This window comes from Erpetoichthys calabaricus, chromosome 17 (genome assembly GCF_900747795.2).
Source record: "Erpetoichthys calabaricus chromosome 17, fErpCal1.3, whole genome shotgun sequence".
NCBI lineage: Eukaryota > Metazoa > Chordata > Cladistia > Polypteriformes > Polypteridae > Erpetoichthys > Erpetoichthys calabaricus.
In genome coordinates this window covers 42,785,204-42,805,035 of record NC_041410.2, presented here as the reverse complement: position 1 = coordinate 42,805,035, position 19,832 = coordinate 42,785,204, and the positions used below count along the sequence as shown (strand labels likewise).

Sequence of the window (19,832 nt, the reverse complement as noted above, 5' to 3'; positions counted from 1 at the left end):
CAGGACACAGGAAAAAACCTTGGGGTTGGTGGCAGAATTGGCACTCCAGCCACCATAAAAAAACTTACACTGTTCCATTCCCTCTGAACTGGTGTGGTGCTGAGGTGTCACCCGTCACATGGCTGCACTTGGGTTCTAACCTGGGGTCCTGAGGTGGTTTGTCATGTGGTGGGTGTTCCTACCCTCACCTATGGTTACGAGCTGTGGGTAGTAACCAGAAAAAGAAGATCATGGATACAAGTGGCAGAAATGAGTTTATTTTGCAGAGCATCTATGCTCAGCATTAAGGATTGAATGAGAAACACAAACATTATCGAGGAACTCAAGTAGAGCCAAAAGGAGTTGGTTGAGGTGGTTAAGGCACCTGATTAGGATGTCACTTGTACACCTCCATGGGGTATGTCCAACTGGGAGGAGACCACAGGGCAGACTCACAACATACTGGAAAGACTATATCTCTCAGCTGGCTTGGGAATGTCTTGGTATCTCTGCAGACAAACCTAAGGAGGTGGCATGGGAAAGGTATGTCTCTTCAGCTTTTACAAGTATCATTTCTTTTATCTAAATGATGCAAAAATTTTTGGTTGGCACAGGCCAAAACTATTGAGTCTTTGTCTGGAGCACTGAAGATTGATATGCTGGGCAGGCATTGCTAAAAATCAGTGCTTTGCTGTGCATACAGTATGTGCGGTTTCTGTGTGTGTGTGTTTTCGTTTGAAGCATAGGATGACCAACCCAGCCCCAAATGCTACTCCACAGCTTTAACGGCTGCTTGACCTGCCATAGATGTAGGTTATAAAAGACACCTGAAATGGAGTGCTATTCTGAGATTTGTCAGTCCTCATAGTGAAGCCGTTACTTAGCTAACCATGGAAATGGCAAAGTTCTATAGATCAAAGATAGTTCATTTCAGTCCTGAATTGCCACTGCGGTTGTGGTTCTTAATTCAAATGCTTGTTAAGATTCAAAACCTAGAATTTTTTCTTTAATTCTCAAACACCTATACTCACAGTTTTAATTGCTTCTTGTTTTTTTTTCTATCCAGATGCCAACTAGAAATGAGATAAAAACAGCAAGGAGACAAATAGCCATTTGCACATCTTTATGTTCACCATAAGTAAGAAATAATAGAGAAATGTGAAGGTCTAAAAGTTTTAATCTGCTTTGACCCATGAAACCAGTAAATAATGTTCTCAGTAAGGTAAAATCATTAACATTAGAAATGCCCTACAGTATCAAATGAGAATACTAACAAGCCATAGAAAATCTTGAAATTGTTTGGTGGAAAAAAGCTACAGCCACGTCCACTGTTCAGCGTTTAGATTTGGATCCTTACTCTAGATCACAGGTGTCGAACTCCGGTCCTGGAGGTTTTCATTCTAACTATCATCTTCATTAGTGACCAGTTTTTTGCTGCTAATTAACTTCTTTTGTCTTAATTTTAATTAACTTGACTCAGCCCCTTTGTTGTTTCTTTTTCCTTAATTAGCCTCAACACAGTAATGAGACACAAAACGAGCTGCCCACACAACCAGCTATCCACAATATCTGAAAATAAAGAAAGGTGAAGGTCTCAGTAAGACAAATCTCTCAGATCACCAAAGCATTTTCACAGTGTTCTTGGAAAAAACAGAAAATCAACAATTTTGGAAATGTCTGCTGTGGCAGAATGAGAGCAGCAACAAGCCATGGAATTAACGAACGAGTTTAATAAACAGCAAGAATCGGCTTCTCATTAAGAAACTGGTTGTGGAGTGAAATTGGTTGGAGTTTGAAGACCCAGTTTAGCTGGTTATCTGTTGGCTCGTTTCACATCTCATTTCTGTTTGGCTGTCATTTAATGAAGAAATTAATCAAGTCAGAACATCCATCCATCCATTTTCCAACCCACTGAATCCGAACACGGGGTCACGGGGGTCTGCTGGAGCCAATCCCAGCCAACACAGGGCACGAGGCAGGAACTAATCCCGGGCAGGGTGCCAACCCACCGCAGATCCTTAAAAACAGGGCTATTAAAACAAAGGGCAAATTATTTAATTAGCAGTGAAAACTGGTCACTAATTAGGAAAAGGATGAAAACCTGTAGCCACTGTGGCCCTCCAGGCCCGGAGTTCGACACCCCTGCTCTAGATGTGAAAGAGCACTGCTGGAGGTAATGTCACACAGTGTACCAGTCTTCACATTGTTGTTATTTTCTGTGCCCTCCAGGATGTTAATAAGCTTTGTCACCAGCGTCATCCCACTTGTCACATTTGTACAGTCTCACAACCAGCCTCCATCAAACTCCCTGTGATGTTTGTAAAAATGAACAGCTGTATTGTCCAGACATTTTTGGTATGATACAACTGCAATACAAGAATTGTGTCTTTATGATATGAATACCCAGTTATGTCCTTTTCAAAACTGATACAAATAGTAAAGACCATAATATTATAAAAAAAAAACCTTGGAAGGAGACAAGCCGTGATTGTCTCAGAGACACTGTCACATCCCGCGAGACGAGTATTCGTGCCAAGCGATGTAACCACGCACGGGGCCTTGCGAGACAAGAGCTTATGCAAAGAGATTTGGAAAAGTCCTGTGTGGTTATGTCTGAAGCATTTCTTGTAGAGAGAAAGAAACAATATTCACTCACGGGCAGTTAAACGTTGCGTTGTCATGATGTAATTCCAAACATGGAATCAAAATTCAATGCGATATTGACGAAAAGGTAAAAGTGAAAAGAGATCAAATATATGGGCATAGGTGATATGCCAGAAGTGTGCCGGGCAAGATGCAGATCACATGGCATGGCAGCAGCAGCAAACCAGCAGCTGATCAAGCAAAGAGGAGGTAAAAAAAACTGTATGTGTTTCCCATTGTATCACCGTTTAAGAGGGGGTGTCGGAGGAGCAATCGCATCTCCTTGGGGTACATTCAGCCCCCTTCTTCACAATGCGAGTAGCAGAGACGTGAAGCGGTTGGCACGTAGTACAGGCAGATGGGGCAGTGGGCAAATGAAGCGAGCAGGGGACGAAGCCCCCTAGTTTAGTATACAGTATAACACTAAAATTCCCAATTATGACCTGAGATAATGAACATTAGATCACAAAAATACAAAATAAATGGGAGGGTAGCCAAATGATGATGATAACAAATCTCTCAGCTTCATTCTAGATGTTGAGCTCCCTATCCGTCTGTGGAGAGAGTTTGTGTGTTTTGTCTATAGTGTATTTTTTCTCTCAAATAAGACCCCATCTTCCCCTTTCCTGTGCTTTATTTTTGGAAGGCCAGTCCTGATCTAATGGTGTTAATAAGAAATATTCTGTTCTATTTCTTTTAATCATGTTTTCTAGTTTTAAGAAAACCTGCATTATCTGTTCTGTGAGTTTTCATGAAATGCATGTGCAGCCATTTTAAAAAACAGGATCTCGCAGACATATTCAAAGGAGAATGAATATGATAATAACACTTCTACTTACAGCCATCTCTGTGGTGCTCCAAAATGATCTGTTGGTAGAATCTGCAACACATAAAGAGAGAAAAGGGACAAGAAAATGAACAAGTAGAAATGCCAGATACTGCTCAGTTTTTCTACTCTAAAGGAAAAGAAAAGCATAAAAAAATTGGTTAATTTATTTGCAACCTGGAAACTAAATCCATTCCCTTGCTGAAAGATACAGGACTACTATCTTTAGCCAGATCACACTAAAAAACATGTGACTTGACACACTCATTGAAAATGTGTTTCTTGACTTAGTGCTATGACTTAAAATGCAAAGATAGGACTGATGAATTTGAAAAGACAGATACTCTGTGCATTCATTTGATGAAGCGGTAATATAATAAAATACCAGGGTTAGCTCAACAGAATGCTAAGTTTATTAAATATTCACGATGTGCATGCATACAACAAGATGGCAAATGCCGCTTTGCAAACCCTGTCTGCTAACCTTCTCTTTTCATTTCTTCTCACAACAACAGACCATCCCACACTTTTTCTTCATGGCCCATTTGTTTTCACCAGTTACACTTGCTTCATCTACTATGTGCAGTTCTCTTCAGTAAATGCCTTTAATGGAGTGCAATGTACGCCTCGTCTTTCAACTTAAACTCATTAAGTGTGGTGCTTGTCATTTGGTTTCATAAAACCATTGTACTTCTCCAGTCATCTATAATACACACTTTGTTCCCCTTTTACACTGTACATTTGTTCCAGCTTTGCTCTGTTCTTTTCCATAGGTGAACAAAACAAGCTGGAATGGGATGGCTGCTTTTATACTAGTTAACATTTTGATGTTTTGTGGAGTGCAACTTAATTTGATAATTTTTACTACCAGTTTAAAGAAAATAATACATAAGAAGAAATATAAATTAGCCTCTTTATTAATTACTTATGGACATACAGACACAGAATACGTATCAACTATGTACTGTACAGTATTGTCCATAAGTTCCAAAGGAAACATCTGTTGTGCTGTCGGTGCACTGAGAACACCTGCAAAGTTTTATATCACTTTTAAAAATGGGGGGATTCTTCATCCTATTAAATCAAAATGACTGCTTATACTCTTTTTGTTTTAAATAAAATAACCATCCATCCATTCTGTATTCCACTGACTGAGTTTAGGCTCACGTGGAGCAGGAGTATATCCTAGCAGCATTAGAACCCAAAACATCAGAAAGCTAAAATGAGAACTAAGCCTCCATGTTGAAAACACATCATCTTTCTTCTTCTATAATACGCTACTGTGGCTGTCCGTTTATGTCTGTCCAGGATTTTAAATCACCGGTACTTCACAAACCCTTTGACCTATTCACCTGTAGTACTATGGTGTTGTACCGTGTTAGCCATTACGAATGTAGTGAAAAGTCAAGCAAAATGACACCTTTTATTGGCTAACTAAAAAGAGTACAATATGCAAGCTTTCGAGGCAACTCAGGCCCCAGGTGTGAGGATTGTTTACATCTCTCAGACTGACACAGACAACTTGACTACAGGTCCACATTGTATTGAAAAACTCATTAGAAACTTTAAAAGACTTTGTTGGACAGTTATCTTATCCAAAGATCTTGACCATACATTGTGCTTTTCTCTTGTTAAATGAATCTTAGCCTGAAGAGGTCTATTAATTTTTTACATTTAAGATTTCTCACTTAAAGATTTACCAATGTTGTTTCTTGTCCTAGTGTCTATATAAACACAGGGAACTCCAGTCTCTGTATGACATCTTGCCTGAAGAAGGGGCCTGAGTTCCCTCGAAAGCTTGCATATTGTAATCTTTTTAGTTAGCCAATAAAAGGTGTCATTTTGCTCACCTATTCACCTGAAATTTGGTACCCATATACTACGTGAAGTCTACTATCTGCTTTTGGGGTGATGATTGACCTCCAAGGTTATTCCTCTTTTATTTTTATTTTATTTTATTGTAGAATCAACTCTCGGCAGCAGCCAGAAGGGCGGCTTTGCGGCGCATGTGTACGGGTGGTGTTCTCATCCCTACCACCTTTGCCGTCACTTCCCCTACCTCTTCATATCTTAAATCATTGTTGAGGCAGATTGAAGACATACAGTAAGTGCCTGCTTACGTGAAAAATTAAGGAAAACATACTAAGTAGTTGCAACACAAACACTGACTTTATCAATTTTAAAGTGAAAGAAGAGATGAAGTGGATGACTAGGGTGGAGAAAAGAAGATCTGCTCAGGAAGCAGCAAGTGCATCAACCGCTGAGCCAATGAACGCTAAACGTACAGAGAAAGAGGATGAAAACTAGGAATGCTCAAGTCAGGTGTATTCACTGCCTGTTATCATGCAGGGCGCCGTTACTGGTATTTTATAATTGCCTCACAAGTGGTTACTGTCTAACAATAACTTTAGAGCTAATTGTAGATTAAATTGTACAGTGTAGGCTTAAGGTCTTCACATCACTGCAATGGCTTGTATCTCTGTTCCTATTTATTTTATAGTAATTTGAAAATGTTGCTGTCAAGAGTGTTTCTGTAGGAGATGCATATATCACAATGGATGTCACTATTAGGAATTAAGAGTATCTTTCGTATCCTATTCTTTAATTTTTAAACAATAAATCATCCAGTCTAAACAGAATTTCAGCATCTGTTTTACAAACCTGTAGCACTCAAATAGCTCTGCTTCCCATCTGCCTAAAAAGAAACAATTAATCCCTTGAGCCAAAGGAAAAACTAAAGTTAGTTGTACTAATGATTACCAATATGTGACAAGCATTGGGCAGAGGGACACTAAATGTAAATCTCCAGGGAGTTTGAATCACCTTCAGCCTACAGAAGGTCCCATATTTGTCTTGTTCCATCAAAGGCGATCACTAGTGATGATTGGTATAATTTGCCAAAGGGATTTTCACAGCAAATATTCTGTATTCATTGTTAACCTTGTTCGCTGAATATTTTCCTTGAAATTCGTAGAGCGGTAGGCAAATAATGATTTCAGAGTGCCCCATGATGCTTTGCAAGGCCAGTGTGACGTCAAAGAGCTGTATGAGTCTTTAAGATTGCTGACGCTGTTCTTCAGGTATGCGAAATGTACAGCACAGTACTCCAGAGTTATGCACAGTAGGCCGCAAAGACAATATTATCAGAATAGGTTACCATTGACTTAAGAGTTACATTCCGATGTTCAATTGAACCTCGCATCTTATCAAAATGTGTGTCAAAACTGTTCTGCGCATGCACAGTATACATTTATTCTGAAACGACAGTCAAATAAATAAGTTACTTTAAATTCAAATAAGTTAAATTAATTAAAACAGACTCTACTAACAATATTATTTGTTGTCTAATCCATTAGGAGTAAATGTATCCATTGTCTCAATCCAATGCCTTTCCCATTTTAATCTCAGTTTTTTGGTCCAGTATTGTTGTGATTGTAAGCTGAACATGATTGGTTTGTGCAACCTTAAAAAAATGTTGGCTGCTAGTGAGTAATGCCATAAAAATCTTTTGTTCAATTCGACATTTTGACGTTTAGACGTGTAAATATTTGCATGTATAGCATATTTCGACAAGGCAGCCCAAATCATCAGATGTGTATCATATGTTAGATATGTACTGTCCCCCTATGTGGCTGCCAGCACGATTTGTTTGTTTGGAATACACGTGGTGTGCTAGGGCAGAAAAAAGATAAGAGCTACAGAGCTTGGACAGAAGTACGAGTATGAAAGATTTATCATTATTCACAAGAAATGGGGAAGCATTCACACAGATACCTGTGAAACAAAAAAAGATATTTATATATTGCTAGTTTTTGGCCTTTTGTTGTATTTGTTCCCTCTGCGTCTCTTGTTGTTTGAGGCATGGTGGTACAGTGGTTAGCACTGCTGCCTCACAGCTCATATGACATATTTGGACAGAGTAATTAGTCCAGCATAGTTGGCAGATTTTTCCCTAACCCTCAGGAACGCTTAATAGACCACTGCACTGTTATAATTCACTCAAAACTAGTTCAGTTCCTCCTCCCCTATTGACTTTAATGTATTTTGCCGAGTTTGGCTAATATCGTGAACATTTCTGAGATTTCACCAGACTTGTGGGAAGCAAACTCACTAGATTCCTGTACTTCAGACTTAGTGCCACTCTGCAACCAGATTAATTGGCAACATCACTTCCATCACATTGATCCTTAACACAGGCACCCCGTGGGGCTGTGTGCTAAGCCCCCTGCCCTTATGTCTAGTTCACTGATGACCATGTGTTCACTAATAACTGTTTATCAATGACGTGGCTCCAGCTCCATCATTAGATTTTCCAATAACACCACCATCACAAGCCTGATTACCAAGAATTGGAAGGATGATATACAGTGGGTCAGCAACGTTAAAACTTTTTGGAGTCAACAACGCCTTTATTTTCTCACACATCAGAGAAAAGCTCAGCCATACCTCATCCAGTTTTATAAGTGCACAGTGGAGTACATCTTCACTGACTGTATGACATCCTGGTAAGGTCAAGACCACAAAGCATTGCAAAGTGTGTTGAAGTTGTGATGCAGCATATTACAAGCACACAGTGTCTTTCTATCCATGATGTATGCAGTATAACATGTGCTTTTTGAAGGCAAAAATTATTATTAAAAAGATCAGCAATCACTTTTCTCTCCTGGCAAACAGTGCAGGACCTACGCACGCACACACTCCTAAATTCAGTGACAGTTTTTAACTATAGGTCATAAATTTAATTATCAGCTACTCATATTGACAAATAGTTAAATGTTTCTTGAAAGGATAGATATTCTGTAAAGTGTTATTAATATTGTTTATTTAGCAGATATCTTTATCTAAGGCAACTTGTATGTCTGTAGTAATAGGGCAGCGAAAGGCAACCTTTTTCGAGTTGCGGCGCACTAAGTCCAAAAATGTTCTTTCGCGGCGCAACTGAGGGACTGCCCATAAATAAAGTCGTGACAATACAATCTATGGACAATCGCAAATACAAACAGTTAATTTTACAAGTTTGAAAAACATTTTATTAATAAAGGAATCAAAGGATAAATCTTAAATTTAATTAATGTGAACGTTGAGATTGTTTTTCAGCACATATGAGATTGATGCGAGGATCAATTTTTGAAAGACAGACACGCATTTCCTTGTCGATCATTTGAAGTCTCTCACGTTTCATAGACTTCATTTCCGTAAGTGTTGAAAAACCTTGCTCACAGAGATAAGAGCTTCCAAAAGTTCAAAAACAGTAGCAATTTTAAATATTTTACAAAAGTTTTCGCAGCGCCCCTAGAAAATTCCACGGCGCACTGCATCGGTTGCCCGACAGTGTACTAGGGTGTTCTACCATGTTAGCCATTATGAATGTAGTGGGAAGTCAAGCAAAATGACACCTTTTATTGTCTAACTAAAAAAGATTACAATATACAAGCTTTCAAGGCAACTTAGGCCTCTTCTATCTTGTCTGAAGAAGGATCCTGAGTTTCCTCAAAAGTTTGCATATTGTAATCTTTTTATTTTGCCAATAAAAGGTGTCATTTTACTTGACGTCTCTCTAAGGCAGGGGTCTCCAACACATCGCTCACGAGCTACCAGTAGCTCGCAACCCCTTTCCAAGTAGCTCGCCAAAGGGTTAATGAATCCTACATAAATTTAAAAACTTGGTTATTCAAATTAGGGGTGGGCGATCGTTCCAAAAAATCATATCACGATCCACAATCTGAATTTCAATCTATCTTTTCAATGTGGCATACACTTAAGAGAAAATCCGGACTCAAACTCATTAAAACCTAAGTAACACTTTATTTTAAATATCAAACAAAGTTGAATTCAATTGTTCTCTCGTTCATTAGCTAAGCGGAGTTGAGGCACACGCCCCAAAGCTGGTGAGTGAGTGATGAAGCCATTCTCCCCTCGGCCTGCTGCGTGTTTCTCGGATTCGCACAAATAAATCGAAACCGCAAGTGAACTGTGATACATAGCGAAATGACAGAAAATCAACCAGAATGTTCAAACAAATAATAGAAAAAAACCCGATCTAAATCAGTTAAGTAGTTCTCTCGTGAAAAGCGAACAGACAGACAGACATTGGATTTTATATATTTTATATTAGTAAACCTTCAAAATAATGTGCAGTTAAAGTCTCAACAGCATTCTCAGCATTTCTGGAGCTTAGTAGAGCGAGATAACTATAAGAATCTTCACCAAGCAGCTCTGAAAATGTCTGCTTTATTTGGGTCTCCATACCTCTGTGAGTCTGACATGAATGTCATGAAATCAAAGATCAGAACAAGACTGACAGACGAACATTTAAATGACTCCCTAAGAGTGAACCTAAGTGGCTCCACTCCACCAGACACCTGCCTCTCCTGTTGACTCCATGCAGTGCCAGTCATCTGACTAACTGAAAAACACATCACACATGAAACTGGACCTGTGAATAAAGTGAAACAGAGACATGGAACAAAATGACAAATAAATATGTCATATCTGTGTATTTGGAATTCCATTGTTTTGTTTTGACAGCATTCATGTTTTAATTCATTAGTGTGAGATACACTAGGAAATGCATACAGACATACAAAATGCACTTGCAGGTGAATTAATATTTTTTTGTGATGTTTTAATGCAAAATGTGAGTTGTGGACACCAACATTTTGTAAATGTTCAGGCAAAATAAGCTTATTCAGTTTGTTTGGGTTGAAATAAGCTATGAGAATAAATATTAGAAAACATGAGGAGGCTCTCAGCCATTTTCATTTTGTAAAAGTAGCTCTCAGGGGAAAAAAGGTTGGAGACCCCTGCTCTAAGGCAACTTATAAAACCACAATATGTACAATATGACTAATTAGAAGGTATACATTTTACAAGTAAAATAGAGTAAGTAAGTGTTAGTTCCAAGATAGTTGTGCTACAGCATTTGTTCTCTGTTATTTGTGTTGTACTCCCATCACAAGTCTGTGGAAAATATGCAAGTAAGAATAAGCATTGTGCTCTTTACAAGCCAAGGAGTTCGACAGCTGGCGTCCATTTCTCACTGGTGATATTACATACCAGCAGTGTCAAATGTAAATAAGAGACTGAAAAGGTTCTATAAAGGAGTGAATGTGATCCACGCAGCACTGAGACCAAAGTAATCAGGCTCAGTGAAGGAATAGATGGTCTGTTTTATGAACTGTAATTTAAAGCTGCCAGACATCAGAAAAACCAAATCAAATTGAAAATACTCTGAACAACAGGATAGACAAACTCAGAGGTGAGCTAATGAATGTCATTGTGGCAGAACTGAGCTGTTGTATGTTTCACAAGTCTGCCACATGATGTTATCACTTCCATTATAAGAAAAACATACAAATACTGTATCATCACCACCTGGCCTCTGGAGTGAGGCCAGATTATGCAAAATGGTTTGACTTAGATAACATATGGATGGCCATGGTATAATTCTGAGAACAAGAAAATAAATTAACAGCTATCAGCATGATATATCTAATGAACATTTGCAATAACTTTTCAATTTTACAGAACATAGTCTTTAAAGTCGAAAAGTTGACAACTCGTATATTTAGTGTGCCAACAATAAGGCAAGCAGTTTGTAACACACAAGGAAATGGGCAGACGACAGCAAGTTACAACATACAGCATAAAGTTGTCAAAACAAAATTTAAAACAGCAAAATAGTCACATACTGCCCATACTTTGAATGGGTATAATATAATACATATTATATCGATACAAATTCCCCAACAGAACAAATATATACATATATAAAACCCTTGTAAAAATTCTAATTAAAATGCCAATTTTAACACTGCATGTCAGAGTCTAAGCTGTGGCCCAACATAAATGTCAGAGGTTGCAGAGTTCTTTTTTAGTACCAGAGAGTTGTTTGGCACCTTAGAAACTGCCAAGTTCTCACTATTGTTTAATCACCTGTGCTTTGATTCAGTTATTTCTTTAATGGTAATTATTCCACTACCTCGTAATAATTGTTTACTGAGTAATGTCTCTTTTCTGGAGAGATTTATGGTTTGAGCCCCAGAGACAGCTGTTCTTGCATACTGCAGTTGGCCGAGCTACGTTTGTTCAGCACACTGCCTATGAATGTATCACACAGGTCACACGCACAAAAAAATGAATGCTACAAATCATATTCAGAATTTATACCAAAACCCATTTGTCTAAATAATATAATTCATTGTTATATACTTAACCATATAATAGTAACAAAACATTGATAAATTTTTTGTTATGCAATTTATTTTCTTCAAAATGAAAAAAACAGAAAATTATACGTATGCTAATAATGGTGGTGGAATGTAAATAAAAATGAGATACATTTCACTGACAGCTCAAGTTCATGAACATAGTTTACTCGCTACAGTGTATTGTAATTCTGTATTCCAACCAGTGTGAAGCCCGGGGTGCGTACAGCCGCCCTAACCCGACACAGACAGGCAGGACACAAGTTTCTCCACATAGCACACAATTTATTCTTCTTCACCAATATACAATCAAGGGCAACAATACTTGCACAGTCCTTTTGCCTCCAGTCCTCCACACAGGCTCCCCAAGTGGAGTGAGGCGGCTCCTAAAGATAAGTCCTGAGAGTGTTCCAGGTGGCTCATCAAGATTAACTGGAATCACTCCCACGTGTGTTAGAAGTCCATTATAGGGCTCTGTATCTCCCCCTGGCGGCCCCCACTGAACCCAGCAGGGCTGTACCAAACTCCAGCTCCTAGTGTGCCATACAGGAATCCGTGGTGCCACAGTCGCCCAGGAGGCCTACCTTCTAGTGTACCTTCTTATTTATTCTATAAATATCTGGGAGTGCAGCTGGATGATAAATTAGACTGGACTGCCAATACTGATGCTCTGTGCAAGAAAGGACAGAGCCGGTTATACTTCCTTAGAAGGCTGGCGTCCTTCAACATCTGCAATAAGATGCTGCAGATGTTCTATCAGACAGTTGTGGCGAGCGCCCTCTTCTATGCAGTGGTGTGCTGAGGAGGCAGCATTAAGAAGAAAGACGCCTCACGCCTGGACGAACTGGTGAGGAAGGCAGGCTCTATTGTTGGCATGGAGCTGGACAGTTTAACATCTGTGGCAGAGCGACGGGCGCTCAGCAGGCTCCTATCAATTATGGAAAATCCACTGCATCCACTAAATAGTATCATCTCCAGACAGAAGAGCAGCTTCAGCGACAGACTGCTGTCACTGTCCTGCTCCACTGACAGATTGAGGAGATCGTTCCTCCCCCAAACTATGCGACTCTTCAATTCCACCCGGGGGGGGTAAACGTTAACATTTAACATTATACAAAGTTATTGTCTGTTCTTTACCTGCATTATGATCAATCTTTAATTTAATATTGTTTATTGTATTAGTATGCTGCTGCTGGAGTATGTGAATTTCCCCTTGGGATTAATAAAGTATCTATCTATCTATCTATCTATCTATCTATCTATCTATCTATCTATCTATCTATCTATCTATCTATCTATCTATCTATCTATCTATCTATCTATCTATCTATCTATCTATCTATCTATCTATCTATCTAGTGTCCCAGGGGAGATATTGCCTAATCGATGTTCTACATTCTTTTGGTGTCCTGGCCAGGTAATGGCCATGGCCACCCTTCACACCAGCTATATATATTATAGAGATTGGAGAGCTTTGCATACAGGTACATGGAAAACTGCATGCTTCTTTAAATATTATAATTACATTATATTTTATCATCTTAATTGGTTTGCTCTTTAGGCTCCATTGATCATAATGTTCATAAGTTAAACTTGGAAAAACAGCTTTGTCTCTATTTCTCTTGCATATTAGATTCTTTAATCGGTGCATACAATGCATTTATGACTCACTGTTGCACAGTCGTATTCATGTTGTGCTGTAAGTGTGTTCCTGTGAGCTTTCGGTTTTTTTATTACTGTTTTGAATTTCATTTTGATCTGCTAGGACAGCAAGACTAGGATATTTGACCTGTGATAGGACTTGCTCTGACAGGTGCTAATTAAAACATTATTTGAATGATTATTTAAATGTTTTTTTATGTAAAATACATACATTTTGCCATATTTCAAAATCCCAATGTGTAGATCAAGATAAATCCAGTGGTCCAGCACGCAAAATTTTACCAAGCTGATCAAAAATGAAAAATAACACAAATTAAGATAAGTATAGGGATATATCTCTATTATAATAAAAAAATCTTGGGTCGAGATGTGATCTTCTTGGAAAGACACTTTGACGTCACGCGAGACTAGACTTTACAACCTTTGGAAGCAAGACCTGTGAGACGGTCACTTTTGCACTTCATGCCCTACTTACAAACAATTTAAAACAAGATCACAGACATCTAACCTCTCAGTTGTTGGAATGCTTTTGGCAGACACACTTCCTGTGCTCTCAACTCTTAAAAATTTTATATAGTCTAGATGGCATGTCAACGACTAAGCAAAGAAGAAAGAGCAACTATGTGCAAATTCTGAAAATAAGGAAAGTAATAATCAGCCCAGACCAAGTGGAGTTGAAAACCTCTTTGGTCCAATCGAGGTCAGAAATAAAAGACTTCATAAAGACGCTCAAAAATGATGACGCAATACACATGCAGAGCAGGTTAGAGATTATGAAAGTAGTAAAATTCAAAAGTATCAAAAAAAAAAAGGAAAGATCGCATTAGCACAAACAAACGGTAATTAATACTCGGTGAAATAATGGAACAGCAAAAAGAGACTGAATATATGGACATAAGTGATATGTCAGAAGTATGTAGATATTGAAAGGTTTTAAAGTGTAAGTCAGAGACTTGTAGATCGTCTAATTTGTGTTGCCATCAGGGAAAAGTAGTGTTGCCTCCCAATGAAGAGACCTATCCGCGAGAATTAAAAGATTTTTTGTTTAGTGAAAGTGAAATCCACGAACACTACAGGCAAAATATCTGAGTCTACAGCAATCTTTTCATGTTTGCATCATTCAATGCTTAAAATGTAGATTTACACAATAAAGGACCATACGCTATGAGAATCTGTGGTCCCGCAACAATTAAAGCTACGACAAGTTTAACTTCGAAGAAACCACAATTCGGTCAGGTGTATATTTATGATCACGGAAAAGCAATGCAACATAGAATCGAAAGAGTATGTAACAATTCCCATGAAAATAACAATCTCATTAAGTTGTATATCCGCATAACCAAACCTGGGGGTGGGCAAGCGAAGTGAGCAGGGGGCAGAGCCCCCTAGCTTTACATGAATTAACCCCTTAACCGCCCTCTGCCGGATATATCCGGCACCGTTGTTTTATTGCTAACGCCATACTGCCGGAATTATCCGGCACATTTGCCTGTGGTTATATGAATGCCTGGCAAGTAGTATAACTGACGGTTTGGCGTGGGTATTATTACTACGTTGTATTTCGACAAGTCTGTGGTTGTTTTGGCCGGTCATGTGACGTGATTCGCATGTAACAGCTGTGAATATGGCGAAACGTAAACTGACTTCAAGTGAGGCTTTGCAGGCGATTTTGGACAGTTCTGATCATGATTGTAGCAGTTCTGAAGAAGATTTTAGCGACAGTGATGAGCAGCAACGTGCGCTGCATGATACTGTGAATGAAGACGCATCGGATGACGGCGCTGAGTGGGTGTATCCCCAGCATCTCAGCTGGGCTGCTGCCCATGGTGAACTACCTTTTCTGCATTCATTTGAGGGAACGTGTGGCTTTATTGTTGATGTAAACAATTACACTGCTGAGCAGTTTTATGAGCTGTTTGTGTCACCTGATTTGATCAGACATTTTGTTCATCAGACAAATCTGTATGCAGCACAGTTTATTGAGAAAAATCCCAATTTACCTCCACATTCCCGTGTTCGTGCTTGGTTTGACACTGATGAAAACGAAATGAAAAAATTCATTGAGATTTTGATGTTGATGGGAATTATCAGAAAACCAGATATTGAGATGTACTGGTCTACAGATCCTATGTATGCAACACCTATTTTTGCAGCTGTCATGACACGTAACCGATTCTGTTTGCTGCTGAAATTCTTTCATTTGAATGACAACAGAAATGAGCCAGATAAGAAAGATCCAAACCGCGACCGCTTGTTCAAGCTACGTCCTTTGATTGATCATTTATTTGAAGCATTTCAGTTGCCCTGCATGCCAGGACCGTCAGTTGCAGTTGATGAAAGTTTATTGTCGTGGAAGGGCCGCTTACAGTTTCGACAGTATCTACCATTGAAAAGGGCACGGTTTGGTATCAAGATGTTTTGCTTAGCTGAGAATTCAGGTTACATTTATAGATTTCGTGTATACACTGGCAAAGAGGATCCTATGAGTAGTATTTCAGCAGTGTTGCCAGATGAATGTAAGGACTTTGGACTTTCAGAAAAACGCTGTCATGTCTGTTCAAAGAAGGGTCAGCGTAGAGACGTCAAGACCTTCTGCTCGAAGTGTCCCAGCAATCCAGGACTTTGTGCAGTTCCCTGCTTTGGCCTGTGGCACAGCAAACTCAAATACTGGGAATGAAACTATAATTGACTGAACTACTTTTGACTTTTGAATTACTTTTGACTGTTCCGTTTTTGTAGTTGACAATAAATCCAGAAGCCTGAGAAAAGGTACATTTTGTGCTTTATTATGTGTTTGCCCATTTCTAGAACTTGCACAACATTTAGTGGTCAATACTGCTTGAATAAATGTAAAAAATGTAAAAAAAAATGTAAAAAAGTAAAAACACGAAAATTGTTCAGATTTCGCCTGGCGTGGGGAATATTTAGGGAGTTGGCGGTTAAAGGGTTAAGGAACGTGTAATTGATATCCATCCATTTTCCAACCTGCTACATCCTAACTACAGGGTCACGGGGGTCTGCTGGAGCCAATCCCAGCCAACACAGGGTGCAAATCAGGAACCAATCCCGGGCAGGGCGCCAGCCCACCGCAGGACACACACACACACACACACAGCCACACACTAGGGACAATTTAGAATCACCAATCCACCTAACTTCCATCTCTTTGGACTGTGGGAGGAAACCGGAGCACACGGAGGAAACCCACGCAGACACGGGGAGAACATGCTAACTCCACGCAGGGAGGACCCGGGAAGCGAACCCAGGTCTCCTAACTGCGAGGCAGCAGTGCTACCCACTGCACCACTATGCTGCCCTGTAACTGATATGTTCTATCTATATGTTTTATTTTTACTGCTGCTGTGTCACACTTACCACTACTTTCCTGCAACAGGTATTTGCATCATGTGCTATAGCCAGTTATGAGAAAAGAGAAAAATATGATGTTTATTACTTGAACTTTGGAAGAAGTTTGTAATTGTCAACTCCTCATAAGAAAGACTGGCAATAATAAAAATTCTTTACTACAGTTTGTTAATATTGTATTGCAAAGGCATGCTTGTTAGATTAATGTATGCCATTGCCCTGCTTTGGACTGCTACCTACTCATAGCTGTTTGATACCTTGTTCCAGATGCTCTGACCATCAACTGCAACTCTAAACGTAGCTAAGTTGTTTCTACAATGGATGGATAAATCTTTTAGTTTGTACCAGTATTGGTCACTGTATAAAGAAAGAATAGTATTTTTTGTACTGTTTTGTGTGTACCATTATATACAAATTCTGACACAGCAAAAATGTATTTGTACAAAATTCAATGGCAATTTGATGTCATAGCAATACAAGGGCAGAGTTTTTTGTTCCCTTAAAAGCAAATCACATATTTCCCTATTTTCCGGCTACTGTACTGAAACCATTATGAGAACTGCAGTCATGTGAAAAAGTAAGTGTGCCCTCTTTTTCTTTAGTAATTTGGTTTTACATATTGTCATGCATGTGCACCTGAGAGTCATTCTTCTGGTTCTGGCAAGGTAAGCAATACCACCCCATGACGAGAGAGGGCACTGTTGCTAACACTGTCTTGTTTTCCTCCTGCAGTTTATACAGGCAGTCCCAGGATAACGCCTAGTGCTCGCCTTCAGCTCCGGGATGGATGACGGAGGTCTGTACATCACAGGTTGAATACGTTTTAAATTGAACTGAACTGGCCAATTTGGGCCATTGTTTGACTGCTTGTAAGCACAGAAATGTTGAAACAGTTTTGGTTTCCTTTTGTAAATCTTTGAAATGTGATTGGAAAAAAGAGTCCACACACACCGCAGTCCACATAATAATAAAAGGCCTACAGCTGTAAAGCAGTGGTGCTCACCATTACCCACCAGACTACCAAGCTTATTATCTGGTTGACGTATTCTTTAGAATATGGTCCTTTTATTAATATGCATATTAATATATGAGTTGATATGGTCTACAGCAGGTCCAGGCAGTAATAGGTAAATGTTTCACAGTATCCCACGCTTAAATTACAATTTCCTATTGTTTCTTTTCATTGTTTCTGTAATGATTTTGTTCAAGCATTTTCAGACATTTGATTTTAAGCAGTTTCAATACATGTAGACATGTATATGGTAGACAAAGAGATCGCCAGTGTGCCAGTGTGCATGGTGGCTGATGGCATTGTTCTACTTCAGTGCTGCATTCTGTCAGAACCACACAGGTAATCCTGTTATGACAGTTATTGACAACAATGAGAGCTTTTTTTCATTTCTCTAAAGCCAGATTTTCTTAAGACGACTTATCTTCTTGCAGAGAGCCTTTCTGAGTGGGGTTAGTGGTGCTTCAATTGGAGTTTCTCCCAGCTTTTTCACCTATTTGCATACTGCTATGAGACAAAATTGGTTGTAAATGAAAGACTATTTTAACATGCCATAAAAAACATTCTAGTTTTCTATCTAACTTAATGATCATTATGTCGCTAACAAAACTTAAAGTAAAGCCTTTTACAGCTATCGTAATAGTTTTCTGGGATTTTCTGAAATAAATCTCCCATCTTCACCTACATAAATAATATTTATTTCTCATTTCATTAGAATACAATGTTGGGGTAACATAGTGGTACAATGGCACAAAAGAGTTGTGGGTTGAAATATTATCCTGAGTGGTATCTGTGTTGATTTTCTATATTTTTCTGATTGTAGTTCCATTTCCTCCCACATCCCAAGCAGATTGATTGTTGACTGTAATTTGGCTCGACAAGCTGCAGACAATGTTTGAATCACTTTGCGTGTGTTAGATATTGCCTTATCTCTGTCCCATCCAGCTGCAGCTTTGGCTCCAGATGCAAAGAAGGCATTCCGTTGGAGAAATTAGGATTTTCTGTGGCAAGTCATGTATCCCATGTGATTTAGGACAAACTTCATGAATATGATCAAGATGTTCAATTTATTGCCCAGGGCAATTGTTCTTACTTATCCGAATATCTCTCCTCCTTCCCAAATGTACAGGTGCCAGACAATGAAGTTCCCTTTTTCAATTGCTTTTCAAGTTTTTGCTAGAGACCTTACCCTTTATCTTGAGGGTACACAAGTTAATAACCCTCAGGCTTGATGCATGGCTCCAGTCACAATCCATACTACTAACTGAGAATACACCGGATATGGACGCAGGGACACGGCGATGGGACCATGAGACGTACTGCGCAGGCGCGCGTTCCATAAACCGCAAGCGAAGTCGTATCCACCGCGAACGAAGGAGTCACGGCCCAAGAATGAAAGAGCTCAACTAACGTGAATGAGAAATGAAGCAACAACGTGCCCATAGCTACCACTAACGACACAGCCACACACAAAAGAGGATTCTGCGCTGCACCCCAGAGTCAAACGTGAGAGGCTACGGAAGCCCCACAGGTCCACAAAGATAGTACGAAAGGCGCAGGCGTCACCGCCGTATTGTGAGTGGCACTACTGCGGAGTGAAGGCACAGGCATCACCGCCATATTGTGAGTGGCACTACTGCGAAGTGAAGTTAGGAATAATGTGCTGCTTGGGATTGTACAAACCACTGAACACTTTACACCAAATTCAAACACAATACAGCTCAACGATACAAACACGAGCCCACCTGGATAAGATCAATGAACGCAGGCGCCTACAACGCGCGTCTGAAACTGCGGAAGCAAAGCAGGCACAGGTTCAAAACGAACGACCTCGACTGACGGATATACAAACATGAGCCAGCCTGGATAAAATCAATGAACGCAGGCGTCTACAACACGCATCTGAAATGCCGCGGGCAAAACGGGCACGGCTCCAAAATGAACAAGCTCGACTAATGTATATCAGGATACCCAACGCCAGGGGTAGGCGAGTGAAGCGAGCAGGGGGCAGAGCCCCCTTGTGTATCTCTAAGTGCAGATGACATATGACTTTTTTGGTTAACGCGACAAGCGATCACCTTCCTATTCCAAAAACTACTTGACTCCACCAGGTACCACCATGGTTACAAGATAAATTGGT

At 39.5% G+C, this 19,832-nt stretch overlaps 1 protein-coding gene across 1 annotated transcript in view; it reads right to left on the bottom strand.

Moving 5' to 3' along the window:
• rlbp1b (retinaldehyde binding protein 1b) overlaps nt 1-19,832 on the bottom strand; it is a 52,826-nt gene that overhangs the window by 27,398 nt on the left and 5,596 nt on the right. The window contains exon 2 of the mRNA XM_028791407.2: nt 3,462-3,502. Within this exon, the coding sequence (XP_028647240.1) occupies nt 3,462-3,467 (6 nt within the window). The 5' untranslated portion in view covers nt 3,468-3,502. The remainder of the gene's footprint in view (nt 1-3,461; nt 3,503-19,832) is intronic.